This window comes from Pan paniscus, chromosome 23 (assembly GCF_029289425.2).
Source record: "Pan paniscus chromosome 23, NHGRI_mPanPan1-v2.0_pri, whole genome shotgun sequence".
Classification (NCBI taxonomy): Eukaryota; Metazoa; Chordata; class Mammalia; order Primates; family Hominidae; genus Pan; species Pan paniscus.
The window spans coordinates 31,144,205-31,160,147 of record NC_085927.1 but is presented as its reverse complement, the minus strand read 5'-3'; the positions used below and the strand labels follow the sequence as shown (position 1 = coordinate 31,160,147).

The 15,943-nt window shown below is 48.0% G+C and overlaps 1 protein-coding gene across 2 annotated transcripts in view; it reads right to left on the bottom strand.

The window, feature by feature from the left end:
• UBE2L3 (ubiquitin conjugating enzyme E2 L3) overlaps window positions 1-15,943 on the bottom strand; it is a 56,564-nt gene that overhangs the window by 9,100 nt on the left and 31,521 nt on the right. For both annotated transcript variants that reach the window (XM_003807746.4, XM_034948809.3), the window contains one exon: window positions 3,923-4,109. In XM_003807746.4, coding sequence (XP_003807794.1) covers window positions 3,923-4,109 — 187 coding nt within the window. The remainder of the gene's footprint in view (window positions 1-3,922; window positions 4,110-15,943) is intronic.

The following is a 15,943-nucleotide window of genomic DNA, read 5'->3' as shown; positions in this document are numbered from 1 at the left end:
GGCCAGGCTGGTCTTGAACTCCGGACCTCAGGTGATCCACCCGCCTCAGCCTCCCAAAGTGCTGGGATTACAGGCGTGAGCCACCACCCCTGGCTCACATTTTGTTTATTCACTCACCAATTGATGGACATTTGGGCTCTTTCCACTTCTTATCCATTGTGAATAATGGTGCTATGAACATCTGTGTACAAGTTTTTATTGGGCATATGTTTTCATTTCTCTTGGGTAGATATAGCTAAGAGTGGAATTGCTGGGTCATATAAGCATCTTTTCATATTACTATTTCTTCCATTATGCTTACTTTTCTGTACTTGTGGGTGGCTAAAGTCAGCTACAGGTTGTGAATTGAGGAGGTCAAAGAACTTCAAGGCTGGATCTGAGAGAAGCCATAATTGGGAATGCTGAAGTTTCTAAGGACAAGGGCAGGAGACAAAAATCATGAGCAGGTGCTCTGGAGACAAAGGAAGAGCGCTGGAAGATTACAGCAAGAGGGTGGCACAAGCGGCTTTTTCCCTTTCTTTCTTTCCTTTCTTTTTTTTTTTTTTTGGTACAGACGGGGTTTCACCATGTTCCTCAGGCTGGTCTCAAACTCCTTGGCTCAAGCAATCTGCCTGCCCCAGCCTCCCAAAATGCTGGGATTACAGGCGTGAGCCACTGTGCCCGGCCTCAGGTGGCACTTTCACTTCCCATATTTAAGAAACAAATGAAGGAATGGTGAGGCATTTAAAAAGGCAGGCTTTGCAGGACAGTGGCAGCTGAACAGCAGTCAGGAAATAGCACCAGAAAAACAGGGACACCCAACATATGAAGAATCAGGCAGGTGGGAGAAGGAATGGCATGTCCAGAGGAGCTGCCATTTGGGAAAAGCAGGCCCAAGTGGGCCTGAGGAGGCAGCAAGGGGACTCAGCAACCTTGCCTGCCTGTCCCACCTCTGCCATCATGTCTCCCATCCTGCATACTCCTCCCATCAAGAGCTGAAGTCTATTTTCCCTCTCATTAAATCTGGACTTGCCTGACCAAAAGAATCCACAGAAGTGACACTGTACCAGTTCTATGCCTTCACCCTGGAACCCTGAGACCACCATGCTATGAAGGGGTCCAATGTAGCCTTGTGGAAAATAAGAGAACACAAAGAGAACCGAAGTGCCTTAGCTAATACCATTTCCGCACATGTGCACTATGCCTACCAGCACTTCCCAGCCAAGCTGAGTTCCCACCTCAATACAGCTGCATGAGTGACCCCAGGAACAAACAGTCAGCTGTAGAACCATGTAGCCAAGCCCAGCCAACCTCCAGAGTAAAAACTAATAAACTGGTGTTACTTTAAGCCACAAAGTTTTGATAGGGGTTATAATGCAGTAATAGATAACAAACATGGGAATGTGGCCGTCAAGTGCCAGGAACAACATTCTTGATGTATGTGAGGATGGGGATCAAGGCCATGCCACAAACAATCTACATAATAATGTTCTAGGAAGGAATCCTCAACTGTCCCAAATCACAAAATAGCAATTCCGGTTCTGTCCATCATGGCACACAGAATAGCTCCTGTACCAAAATTTTTACCTTAAAAATCCCAAGTCAACAGTACTTTTTACAAAAAAAATTAAAAGCTGCCCCTAAGTTATTTGGCTCTTGGGGGTGGGGGAGAAGCAGCCACAGTCTGAAAAAGCAGAGCATTTTGGCAGTGCACCTGGATAGGAAGGTAAAAAGTGAATAACCCTGCCACGGCCTTCTATGCAGCAGCCCTATGAGAGGTGGCAAAGCACGTGCATCCATCTCCTGAGAGCCTCCCTGGCCCTAGCCCCACCCTCTCAGTCTACAGGTAAGGGAGGAGTCTCAGAACTCTTTGTGGCCAGAACCTGAGGTGCAGGGCTTTCCTGGGCAACCTGGCCTGGAAGGACTGCCACTCCCCAGGCACGATGGGTTAACAGACATGACTCGGCAAGGACTCCAGGAATTATTGAACACTCTTGATCAAATGCAGCTATAGGTTTTCGACAGTGCTAGGAATCTGTATAGAAAAAAACCAGGCTCGCCGGGCATGGTGGCTCATGCCTGTAATCCCAACAATTTGGGAGGCTGAGGCAGGTGGATCACCTAATGTCAGGAGTTCGAGACCAGCCTGGTCAATGTGGTGAAACCCCGTCTCTACTACAAATACAAAAATTAGCCGAGCGTGGTGGCTGTAATCCCAGCTACTCGGGAGGCTGAGGCAGGAGAACTGCTTGAACCCGGGAGGCGGAGGTTACAGTGATCTGGGATGGCATCACTGCACTCCAGCCTGGGTGACTCCATCTCAAAAAAAAAAAAAAAAAAAAAAAAAAGAAAAGAAAAAATCGGCCGGGTGCGGTGGCTTACGCCTGTAATCCCAGCACTTTGGGAGGCCGAGGTGGGCGGATCACGAGGTCAGGAGATCGAGACCATCCTGGCTAACACAGTGAAACCCCGTCTCTACTAAAAATACAAAAAATTAGCTGGGCGTGGTGGCGGGTGCCTGTAGTCCCAGCTACTTGGAAGGCTGAGGCAGGAGAATGGCACGAACTCGGGAGGCGGAGGTTGCAGTGAGCAGAGATCGCGCCACTGCACTCCAGCCTGGTGACAGAGCGAGACTCCGTTTCCAAAAAAGAAAAGAAAAGAAAAGAAAAAACCAGGCACTGAGAAGAACTGTGTCAAGCTTTTATAAACATCAGCTTGTACACAAACAAGGACCAAGCCCACTAGAGACTGTTCTGCCCTGACTGAATGTTTAGCACCCACTCCTTTCTTCTACTCAGTGTGGGAGTCTAATGGGCACCTTTCATGGTGATTATTTCCAACAAGTGAGGCGTGATTTTTCTTGCGAAAGGCTTTGAACTCCACCTTCCAGGGCTTTTCTCAATCACTGAAACAAGGGACCTCCTCAATCCCTGTGCAGGTCAAAAGTTCAGCTGAGTTATTCCCACAGAGACTGGTGGGACCTCAGCCATACTTTGCGTGCACCTGGTAAGGTAGGAGTTCTCTGGACTCCGTCTGATCTGGCATCAGGAAGGACCCATGAGCCCCTACCCTAGAGCAGCACCCCTAAAAGAAACCCTCCACTTGCAGCCTCTCAAGTGCCAGCTTCATCCACTCTAATCTAAACAGACTTTATACTGGTTTAGGTACTTAAAAGGAAGCCACCAAAATATGAGATTAGGACTTCAAAAGAAAGTCTAGAATTAAATGAAAACCAGACACAGTCCATAACAAACTAGTCACTTCTAGGGGACAAAAGGGAGGACAACCACAATACTGACTCAAATATTCTTCCCAGAAGAATGAGCATGTTTATGTTCACACAGCCACACACAGACATGTGCACCACGCACAGCCACATCCAACTCCAGGGAATCCCAGGCCCACTAAAGCCAACTACGTGCCTTCATCTGGGAATACTGCCCTTACATCTGCCTCTGTCCCTCCCCTGACATCACCTGAGCAACTAGGCTCTAGCTCATGCCCTTCCTATAGCCTGGAAGGCCCTCTCCAACCTCCTTTCCTCCTTCAAGTCTGAGTTCAGGCACTAACTACTGCATGAGGCCACCTTAAATCCCACTCTCCCTTCCCCTTGTAGGCAGCCCCACAGTCCTTCATCCCTTCCAGGGGCCAGTGCCTGCACCTCTCTGCACCAGCAGCAAGCCACTGGGCTTGTCTGTCCATGTGTGTTCCCACTGTGGATGGCAGCCCAGGGCTGAGCACTGGAAAGGCCTCCTCAATCCCTATACAGGTCAAAAGTTCAGCTGAGATGAGCCATTCCCACAAGGTCTGACAGGACCTCAGCTACATTTTGCGTGTACCTGAAAGATTCTCTGGATTCTGTCTGATCTGGTATCAGAAGCCCCCACCCCAGAGCAGCACCCCCAAAGACCCCCTCCGAGGAAGACACAGGCATATGTCTTACCTTGGTCGGTTTTGGTTGCTGGCTTCCAGTTTTCAGCACTAATTACTGGCAGACAGACCTGCCCCTTTTCGTCGATGTTTGGGTGATAGATCTTTGTTTTAAATGTGATCTTCGGTGGTTTGAATGGGTACTCTGCTGGAAAGTTGATTTCGATTCTGAAGGCCCCCTTATCATATGGAGGGTTGTCCTGGAAGGAAAGAGAGATCAAAATGAACACACCATGGTTCATAAACCTACGGCCAAGACAGGAATGTTTTAATTGTTTATCTGAAAAATCAATTTATTTCAAGGGATTCAATTATCAACTGAAGCCCTGCCACCTTCAGGACAACCCAGCCACCCAATAGTATTTCTACAGCAAGCTATCTGCTAAACTGAGAAAGGGCTTGAGATTGATGTCCTGGTCTCTTCATACTTTTTTAAAAAATAGACTTTACTTTTTAGAACACCTTTAGGTATACAGCAAAACAGAGGAAAGGACAGAGAATTCCTAAATACCCCCTGCCCCTGAACACACACAGCTTTTCCCACTATCAGCATCCCTCACCAGAGGGGCAAATTTGTTACCATCAATGAACCTTTTACCTTAACACATCATTACCACTCAGCTTCCCTAGTTTATGTTAGGGCTCATACTTGGTGTTGCACATTCTATAGGTTTTGTGTGGTTATCAGACATGATAGCTGGAATCATGCAATATGTAGCTGCTATGTCTGAATGTATCTCCCCAAAAATCTTATGTTGAAACCTAATCACCAATGTGATGGTATTAGGAATTGGGGCCATTGGGAAGTGATTAGGTCATGATGGGATTGGTGTCCTTATCAAAGAGGCCCCTGAGAACTGCCTTGCCCTTTCCATCATATAAAGACACAGTGAAAAGGTACCATCTATAAACCATGAAGCCGGCCCTCAGTTGCCACTGAATCTGTTGGCACCTTGATCTTCAGACTTCCCAGCCTCAATAAGTGAGAAATAAATTTGTTGTTAGAAGCTATTTGTTCTTTTTATTATTATTATTTTTTCAGAGTCTGTTGCCCAGGCTAGAATGCAATGGCACGATCTTGGCTCACCGCAACCTCCGCCTCCTGGGTTCAAGCAATTCTCCTGCTTCAGCCTCCCAAGTAGCTGGGATTACAGGCATCCGCCTCAATGCCCAGCTAATTTTTGTATCTTTAGTAGACATGCGGTTTCACCATGTTGGCCAGGCTGGTCTTGAACTCCTGACCTCAAGTGATCTGCCTGCCTCGGCCTCCCAAAATGCAGGGTTTATAAGCGTGAGCCACTGTGCCCAGCCGTTACTTGTTTTTCCCCCCCTTCATACTTACTTATTTATTTTTGACAGGGTCTTGCTCTGTTGCCCACTGGATAGTGGCGTGATCTTGGCTCATTGCAACCTTGACTTCACAGGCTCAAGCGATCCTCCCACCTCAGCCTCCCAAGTAGCTGAGACTACAGATAGGCACCACCACCCCCAGCTAATTTTTTTGTATTTTTATAGAGACCAGGCTTTGCTATGTTGTCCAGGTTGGTCTCAAACTCCTGGGCTCAAGAGATCTGCCTGTCTCGGCCTCCCAAAGTGCTAGGATTACAGGTGTGAGCCACTGCACCCAGACTCATTTCTTCTTAGTGTTGAATGTCATTTGTCTAGATATACCACAATTTATTTATCCATTAACCCACTGAAGGACATCTTGGTTGCTTTCAAACCTTAGCAATTAATGAATAAAGCTGTTATAAGCATCTGTGTGGATACAAGTTTTCAATTCATTTGGCTAAATACCAAGGAATGTAATTGCTGGATCCAATGGTAAGACATATGTTTAGTTTTGTAAGAAACTGCCGGCTGGGCGCGGTGGCTCACGCCTGTAATCCCAGCACTTTGGGAGGCCGAGGCGGGCGGATCACGAGGTCAGGAGATCGAGACCATCCTGGCTAACACAGTGAAACCCTGTCTCTACTAAAAATACAAAAAAAATTAGCTGGACGTGGTGGTGGGCACCTGTAGTCCCAGCTACTCAGGAGGCTGAGGCAGGAGAATGGTGTGAACCTGGGAAGCGGAGCTTGCAGTGAGCAGAGATTGCGCCACTGCAGTCTGGCCTGGACGAAAGAGCGAGACTGAGTCTCAAAAAAAAAAAAATTGCCAGACTGGGCCAGGAGCAGTGACTCATGTCTGTAATCTGAGCACTTTGGGAGGCCAGGGAGGGAGGATTACTTGAGGCCGGGAGTTCAAGACCAGTTTGTGAAACATAACAAGACCCCATCTCTACAAAAAAAAAAAAAAAAAAAATTAAATATATTAGCCTGGGCCAGGCTCAGTGGCTCACACCTGTAATCCCAGCACTTTGGTAGGCTAAGCTGGGTAGATCACTTGAGGTCAGGAGTTCAAGACCAGCCTGACCAACGTGGTAAAACCCTGTCTCTACTAAAAATACAAAAAAATTAGCAGAGCATAGTGGTGCACGCCTGTAGTCCAGCTACTTGGGAGGCTGAGGTAGGAGAATTGCTTAAACCCGGGAGGCAGAGATTACAGTGAACTGAGGTTGCGCCACTACACTCCAGCCTGGGTGACGGAGCAAGATTCCGTCTTAAAAAATAATAACAAAATAAATATATTGGCCTGGCATGGTGGCGTGTGCCTGTAGTCTCAGCTACTTCAGAGGCTAAGAAGGGTGGACTTCTTAGGCCCAGGAGTTTGAGAATGCAGTGAGCTGTGATCATGCTTCTGCACTCCATTTTGGGCAAGAGAGAGACTCAATTTCTTTGTTAAAAATATTTTATGAATAAATAAATGAAAGAAACCGCCTAACTTGTCTTCCAAAGTGGCTGCACCATTTTGCATTCCCACCAGGAAAGAGCGAGAGTTCCTGTTGCTCTACGTCCTCAGCAGCATTTGGCAGTGTTCTGGATTTTGGTCATTCTAAGAGATGCACGGTGTTATTTATTGTTGTTTTCTTACTATAGAGTTTTAAGTGTTCTTTGTCCTTTAGACAGTCCTTTATCATATTATGTTTTTGCAAATATCTCTTGATCTTTTCTGAAGATACAAGTAGAGTTGTACCAGAGGTAAGTTACAACCCAACCAGAATACACTGTGAGTACTAGAAGTCCAAATAACCGCCTTGATGCCAAGTCCTGGCCAGCTCAATCTTCCCAGGGTAGAAACAGTAGTCAGCTCAATGGCTGGACCCTGGGGACCTGAGCTGGTCACTCAATAGGTGATCACCAGGCAGGGCCAGCACCATGCCCTAGCCCCTTGCCCCTAGAACCACCCGAAAACCACCTTTGGGGCCTGGACACTCTGATGGCCCCAGGAGCCTGAGAGATGACTCAGCAAAGAGTCTTTTGGCCTCTCCCCAACTCTACCTATCTCCAGAGCTGGGGAAGCCCTTCCCATTGTACTCCCTTTTCCCTCACCCAGGTCTGCCATGGCACTTGCCATGGCACACCCAACCCAAAGAAATCCAAGCTTCACAGAGAGCCCAAGAACAATCTTTTTTTTTTTTTTTTTTAACGACGGAGTCTTGCTCTGTCACCCAGGCTGGAGTGCAGTGGCGTGATCTCAGCTCACTGCAACCTCTGCCTCCCTGGTTCATGCAATTCTCCCACCTCAGCCTCCTAAGTAGCTGGGATTACAGGTACCCGCTACCCTGCCCAACTAATTTTTTTTTTTTTTTTGTATTTTTAGTAGAGATGGGGTTTCACCATGTTGGCCAGCCTGGTCTTGAACTCCTGACCTCAGGTGAACTGCCGGCCTCGGCCTCCCAAAGTGTTGGGATTACAGGAGTGAACTACTGCACCTGGCCCCAGGAACAATCTTGACAGCCCTACACCCCAGCCCCATATCTTCAAGCCGTGGCCTAAGTACGCACTCCAGTAAACAGAGCTCCTCTGCTGGGGAGCAAGGCTGGCGTGCGCCAGTTCTCCACATTCTCCTACATCCAAGCCCTGCCCTGGGAGGGGAGGCATGGAGCAAGGGCCTTAAAGTATGGATAAGATGACATTAAGGCTGAGGAGTGGAAGAGGCCTCCCAGGCAGAGAGGACTAAAGACTAGATGGCAGGGACTTGGAAGGAATAGCATAGAGCAAGACAGGAGGCTGCGGGCAGGCAGTGTGGCCCCAGGGCTACTGAAGCCATGCGTCCAGGTCTGAATCACCACCGAGCAGCTGAAACCATTGTCAGCATATTCATCTGTGGGGAGTCACCCAGGCTGGAGTGCAGAGGTGCAATCACAGTTCACTGCAGCCTTGACTTCCCGGGCTCTAGCAATCCTCCCACCTCAGCCTCCCAAGTAACTGGGACTACAGGCATATGCCACCACACTCAGCTATTTTTTTATTTCTTATAGTGATGGCATCTCACTATGTTGTCCAGGCTGGCCTCAAACTCCTGAGTTCAAGTGATCCTCCCAAAGTGCTGGAGTGCTGGGATTATAGAAGTAATGCACCATACCCAGCCAGCTTTTAGTTTTCAAGAGGAGAATTAAATGGTGGTGGGGGGGGGGGGGGAAGTAAGTAAACATCATTGTCATTTACACTGCTTGAGCCATGTAAAAATAGCTTTCCCTCACTGGGTGTGGTGGCACACTGGGAGGCTGAGTCAGGAGAATCACTTGAACCTGGGAGGCAGAGGTTGCAGTGAGCCAAGATTGTGCCACTGCACTCCAGCCTGGGCAACAGAGTAAGACACATACACACACACACACACACACACACACACACACACACACCACACACACACAACCACACACACACACACGTGCGCGCGCGCACTTTCCTGCATGACTTTTGGTTGGTGAAATCTGCTAAAGGTCTTCACTGATAGTCCAGGACTGACCAACCTCCCCTGTTCCCCACTGTGGGCCAGGTCCTGTCCGAGGAGCTGGGGTCAAGCATGAATGAGGCCATCTGGCCCCAGGTTAGCAGGTCTAGCCTCAGACTTTGCTTCTTCCTAGCTTAGAGTCTGAGAATGTTCCTGTACATCTGTAAAATGGGAGTAGCAACAGCCTGTACCCAGAGTTCATGATGAGAGATAAGGACTATAAAGTCCTACATGCCTGACACATGGGCAAAGCTCAAGAGAAGCAGATTTGGCTGGGTGCAGTGGCTCATGCCTGTAATCCCAACACTTTGGGAGGCTAAGGCAGGAGGATCACAAGAGCCCAGGAGGCTGAGGCTGCAGTGAGCCATGATCACACCTCTACACTCTAGCCTGGGTGACAGAATGAGAACCTGTCTCAAAAAAGCCAAAAACAGACTGGGCGCAGTGGCTCATGCCTGTAATCCCAACACTTTCGGAGGCTGAAATGTGCAGATCACTTGAGGCCAGGAGTTTGAGACAAGCCTGGCCAACATGGTGAAACCCCGTTTCTACTAAAAATACAAAAATTAGCCAGGCATGGTGGCACATGCCTGTAATCCCAGCTACCTGGGAGGCTGAGGCAGGACAATCACTTGAACCTGGGAGACAGAGGTTGTGGTGAGCTGAGATCGTGCCATTGCACTCCAGCCTGGGCAACAAAAGTGAAAATCCATCTCAAAAAGAAAAAGAAAAAGAAAAAGAAAAAAAAGAAACCCTATCTATACTAAAAAAAAGGCCGAGGCGGGCGGATCACGAGATCAGGAGATCGAGACCATCCTGGCTAACATGGTGAAACTCTGTCTCTACTAAAAATACAAAAAATTAGCTGGGCATGGTGGCACGCACCTGTAATCACATCTACTCAGGAGGCTGAGGCATGAGAACTGGTTGAACCCAGGAGGCACCGGCTGCAGTGAGCCAAGATCACACCGCTGCAGTGAGCCAAGACTGCACCACTGCACTCCTGCCTAGGCGACAGAGCAAGGTGTTGTCTCAAAAAAACAAAACAAAACAAAAACAAATCCTTTTGTAAAGACAGGATCTCACTTTGTTGCTAAAAATTTTTTTAAATTAGCTGTGCGTGCTGCTGGTGCACACCTGTAGTCCCAGCCACTCAGGAGGCTGAGGTAGGAGGACTGCTTGAGGCTATAGTTTTAAGTTGTTAGTTGTTAAGGCTGTAGTGAGCCATGATCACGCCACTGCCTTCCAGCCTGGGCAAGACAGTGAGATCCTGCCTCTTTTTTCTTCCAAAAAGAGGAAGAAAAAAAAGAAGCAGTTCTGTTGCTACACGAGGCAGGCCAGGCCTCTCACCACCCAGGGAACTTGGCCAAACTCATCTGAACTTCTCTGGGCCTCTTTCCTAGTCTGGGGATCTGTGGATGGTCAAAGGAGTGGCTCAGGTGTGCATAAGTCACACAAACTATGTGCCTGTCCCAGAGATTTTTGGTGAAAGAGGCATGCAAAAATTAAAACATAAGATATACCTTCAGGGTAAAGGCCTACAGCTCTACAAGTGAATTTCAACATTAGAGCTAAACTTGCCCTTTGGGAAGGCCGCTCAGAAATAACAAGGGATGTTAATTAAAAAACATGGTTTTGTTGTAAAAAATATATATATTATACAACATTGCAAAAAATTTGCCTCCAACTTAAGCTGCAACATTTCAATGTCAAATAAACCAAAGATTTTAGCATTATCTATTTATTTAGAGATAGAGTCTCACGCTTGCCCAGGGTGGAGTGTAATGGTGGGATCTCAGCTCACTGCAACCTCCGCCTCCCGCGTTCAAACGATTGTCCTGTCTCTCAGCCTCCCAAGTAGCTGGGATTACAGGCGCAGGCTGCCACGTCTGGCTAATTTTTTGTATTTTAGTAGAGACGGGGTTTCACCGTGTTGCCCAGGATGGTCTTGAACTCCTGAGCTCAAAAATCCACCCACGTCAGCCTCCCAAAGTGCTAGGATTACAGGCGTGAGCCACCATGCGCAGCTGATTTCAGCATTATCTTCACATGAACACGACTAGTGTTTTTCTGTTATGCCTGCCTTTGACTGTCTTGTGCTCCCTAAGCTCATACTGCTGTATTGAGGAAATCATTTGAGATGTAAATTAATTCCTTATGATAATTTTACACACTCTAAACTATTCACAAACTTAAACTCCAGCACTTTGGAAGGCCGAGGTGGGAGGATCGCTTAAGCCCAGGAGTTTGAGGCTGCAGTGAGCTATGATTACACCACTGCATTCCAGCCTAGGCAAGAGTGAGACCCTGTCTCAAAAAAAAAAAAAAAAAAAAAAAAAAAAAAAAAAAAATCAAAAAACACCTTTTCAATCCATGTCTAAATTCTAGGACAGACTTTTTATCCACTTGTCTTTTTTTTTTTGAGACAGAGTCTGGCTCTGTCGCCCAGGCTGGAGTGCAGTGGCGCAATCTCGGCTCACTGCAAGCTCCGCCTCTCATATCATTCTCTTGCCTCAGCCTCCCGAGTAGCTAGGACTACAGGCACCCACCACCACGCCCGGCTAATTTTTTGTGTTTTTAGTAGAGACGGGGTTTCACCGTGTTAACCAGGATGGTTTCGATCTCCTGACCTCATGATCCGCCCGCCTCAGCCTCCCAAAGTGCTGGGATTACAGGTGTGAGCCACTGCGACCAGCCCACTTGTCTTTTTTTTTTTTTTTTTTTTTTTAAGACAGAGTCTCGCTCTGTCACCCAGGCAGGAGTGCAATGGCACGATCTCGGTTCACTGCAGCCTCCACCTCCTGAGTTCAAGCGATTCTCCTGCCTCACCCTCCCAAGTAGCTGGGACTACAGGCATGCACCACAACTCTCAGCTAATTTTTTTGTATTTTTACTAGAGACAAGGTTTCACCATGTTGGCCAGGCTGGTCTCGAACTCCTGACCTCAGGTGATCCACCTGCCTCGGCCTCCCAAAGTGCTGGGATTACAGGTGTGAGCCACCGCACCCGGCCCACTTGCTATTTATAAAGAAAGAAAGATACCGGTTTTAAAGTGGATTTTCTTTTATATATAGTATGGCTAACATTTTCCTGTATTTGCTTCTAGTCATTATAATGCATGCATGTAAATAAGAGTTGATCATTTCAACCTGGGAAAGCCAATTTAAAAAAATTTGACCAAAGTTTCTCAAGTACTTAGATGCCAGGTGCTTTTCCGTGCCATCTCCAGCCCATATTCCACCTCTCCTGGTCCCCTAACACCAACCCTGGGAAGCCAGTGCTGCCATCACTTGCATTTGGAAATGGAGCAAGTGAAGTACGATTGAGTGACTGGCCTGAGACCTCCCCTAAACTCAGCCTTCCTGTCCCGGAACACAACCCCCCACATCTGCAGGTATCCATCTGGGCCCATCCTCATCACCTTTGTGGGACGCGGGGACGAGGGGAACTGGCCCTTTTCTCGAGTCTTCCACCAACATCCAATAAATTGGCAGGACACCTTTTCAGGCTGCAAGTAGGGTAAAAATCTCAGATCCTTCACAGCTCTTGATATCAACCTCCCATGGCACAAAGCCATTCTGTGGCAGCTAAGACTAAGAGGAAGCTCTTTGCCATATGGCACCGAACTATCTGGGGTCTTTCACCCACTTGTCCTAGCTCTAACCCTGTGGTCAAATCTAATCTTCCTTTCCCATGGCCACCTTTCAAGAATCCTAAAACCCCATTCCACTTCATGTTTTCCCTTCCCAAGTAAAGAACCAGAGTCCTTCATCCCACAGAAGTCACCGTTTCATGTCACTGCTGTGAAGCAGGGAAGACCACCATACAGCTCTCTGGCAGCCACAGAGGAAGTCAAGGTGTCTTCTGGTTGTCTGACTTGGACTGCTGCTACACGGCACGTCCTTGTGGTGTGTTCCTAGCTGGCTGTAGGACACCACAGACAGGACTCATGGCTGACCTGAAGAGCTGGATCCTAGTTTGGATCTAACTAGCATGCTGCTCCTTCTTCATGCCAGGCTTCAGATGGACTGAAGGGTCCTGTGCACTGTTGTCACTTCTGTCTAGCTTGGTGGCGACTCCACAGCAGCGTCCTTTCTCTGTGGCTAACCTTTTTCACCCAGTGAACTAACAAAGCCAAAGCTTTCCCTGCCACAGGGATGTCTACTGAGACCAGCCCTGTGGGCTGCCTATCCCTACACAGTCCAGTCCCCTGTTAAGAGAGAACAAGGGGACGCGGCCTGCCCTGCTCGGAGTGCCCCAGGCTGGTATGTCTTTTTTTTTTTTTTTTTTTTTAGATGGAGTCTCTGTCGCTGAGGCTGGAGTTCAGTGGCGCAATCTCGGCTCACTGCAAGCTCCGCCTCCCGGGTTCACGCCATTCTCCTGCCTCAACCTCCAGAGTAGCTGGGACTACAGGCGCCCGCCACCACGCCCGGCTAATTTTTTTGTATTTTTAGTAGAGATGGGGTTTCACCGTGTTAGCCAGGATGGTCTCGATCTCCTGACCTCGTGACCCGCCTGCCTCAGCCTCCCAAAGTGCTGGGATTACAGGCGTGAGTGAGCCACCGTGCCTGGCCCTGCCCCAGGCTGGTTTCTATGCTCTCAAGCCTTCGTGATCCACTCTGGAAACTTGTCAAGAGCTGAGTTAGGCCAGGCACAGTGGCTCATACCTATAATCCCAGCACTTTGGGATGCTGAGGTGAGTGGATCACTTGAAATCAGGAGTTCAAGACTAGCCTGACCAACATGGTGAAATCCCATCTCTACTAAAAATACAAAAAAATTAGCCAGGCGTAGTGGTACACGCCTGTAATCCCAGCTACTTAGGAGGCTGAGGCAGGAGAATCGCTTGAACCCAGCAGACAGAGGTTGCAGTGAGCTGAGATCACACCACTGCACTCCAGCCTGGGGGACGAGAGAGACTGTCTCAAAAACAAAAAAACCCAAAAGAGTTAAGTTTAGGAGGTTAAGTTCTTGTGACTTCTGAACATGGAATATGTCCTTACTCCATGTTCGAAAGTCACAAGAACTTAACTTTGTAAATTGCCCTTAAGTATGATTGATTGATTGATTGATTTTTCTTTGAAAGAGTCTCGCTCTGTCACCCAGGCTGGAGTGCAATGACGTGATCTCAGCTCACTGCAACCTCCACCTCCTGGGTTCAAGCAATTCTCCTGCCTCTGCCTCCCAAGTAGCTGGGATTACAGGCACCTGCCACCACACCCAGCTAATTTTTTGTATTTTTAGTAGAGATAGGGTTTCATCATGTTGGCCAGGCTGGTCGCAAAATCCTGGCCTCAGGTGATCCACCCTCCTCAGCCCCACAAAGTGCTGGGATTACAGGTGTCAGCCACCACGTCCCTCCTTGCCTTTAAGTATTTATTGTCTCTTCTGAAAACAGGCTTTTTGGTTATTTGAATCACAAAATCTGCCACATGAGATTCATCTTGTTCTAATATTGGTTTCTGAAGATGCCTTCTTTGTACTGTTTTCAACAATTTGGTTTTGGGGATTTTTCATAATACAGTTATTTGGCAACAAATATTTCCTTTTTTTTTTTTTGAGACGGAGTCTCACTCTGTCGCCCAGGCTGGAGTGCAGTGGCGCGATCTTGGCTCACTGCGGCCTCCGCCTCCTGGGTTCAAGTAATTCTCCTGCCTTAGCCTCTCTAGTATCTGGGATTACAGGTGCCTGCCACCACGCCCGGCTAATTTTTATATTTTTAGTAGAGATGGGGTTTTGCCATGTTGGCCAGGCTGGTCTTGAACTCCCGACCTCAAGTGATCCGCCTCCCCTGGCCTCCCAAAGTGCTGGGATTACAGGCATGAGCCACTGCACCCGGCCGGCAACAAATATTTCAACACTAAAGAGTTCAATCGTATTCCCTTTGGAAATAAATAGTAGGAATGAGTTTTTTTCTTTGTTTGTTTTGTTTTGTTTTGTTGATGGAGTTTTGCTCTTGTTGCCCAGGCTGGAACACAATGGCATGATCTCAGCTCACCGCAACCTCCACCTCCCCGGTTCAAGCGATTCTCCTGGCTGAGCCTCCCAAATTGCTGGGATTACAGGCGCCCACCACCAGGCCCGGCTAATTTTTTGTATTTTTAGTAGAGACGGGGTTTTGCCACATTGGCCAGGCTGGTCTCAAACTCCTGACCTCAGGTGATCCACTTGCCTCGGCCTCCCAAAGTGCTGGGATTACTGGCATGAGCCACCGCGCCCGGCCAGGAATAAGTATTTTAGAACTGGTTTTCCAATCTTTCACTTCATAATGTTTATAAACTACCTTCTGAATTGTATCTACAATTAAAATCACAATCTCCATTAACCGAATTTGACAAAGACCATTCCTTCCTTTGGGCTCAAATAGCCATGAGTACTTCTCATACATAATTCACTTTTCTCCCAAGAATGGAAAAAATACAGCACTCACACCAAAAATAGAAGTGAAAAAAACAAAACAAACAAAAAATCCCACCAGACACCCCATTCCCCAGGATGCCGTCAGGCCTCTGCTGCACAGCCTGAGAATGTTCTCTGTGCATACATGGTGCTCTCAAAGGCCTTAGTTTCTGTACATCTATGCAAACTACACGTATGTCCTCACACTGCCTATATTTTTTCATAGTTTCTGCCCACACTGCCTTCCACTATGCAGTCCAGATATTGTCACCCTCCCACCCACCACTGCCCCACTTCTGTTTGGTCTTAAGTGCCTTGCAGGTGGAGCCACACTCAGTGCTTAAGAGACCATGGATTCCAGGAGGGTGGCTTCTCTGTGGCCTCTGTCCATAGAACCTTGTGTCTGGCTGTGATAGGAGCTCAACAGCCCCATCAATGTAGGGGGATACTCTTTCTCCCCAAAACAACTCCAGTGTGCCCTCAGAAAACAGGGCTGCCCTCATTGGTCTCAACCATTACAGCTACAGGAGATGGAAGTAGGGGAGAGAGAAGGCAGAGTAGCACAATTAGCAGGAAGCAGAAAAGAACTGACAATTACAGGTAAGTGCTGAGCCCAGGGAGGCACGATGCAGCTCCCATCAAAGGCCAGAGGGGCAGTGCAGAAAGGAGGAATGAGGCATCTGGAGGGCGTGGATTTTAGGAGCAACTGCTGTGCAAATAAGCTTGCAGAAAGAAGGTGAGAGGTCTAACTACAAATGTAACTGCAAAAAGGTGAAAGAGGCCAGGAGTTCAAGACCAG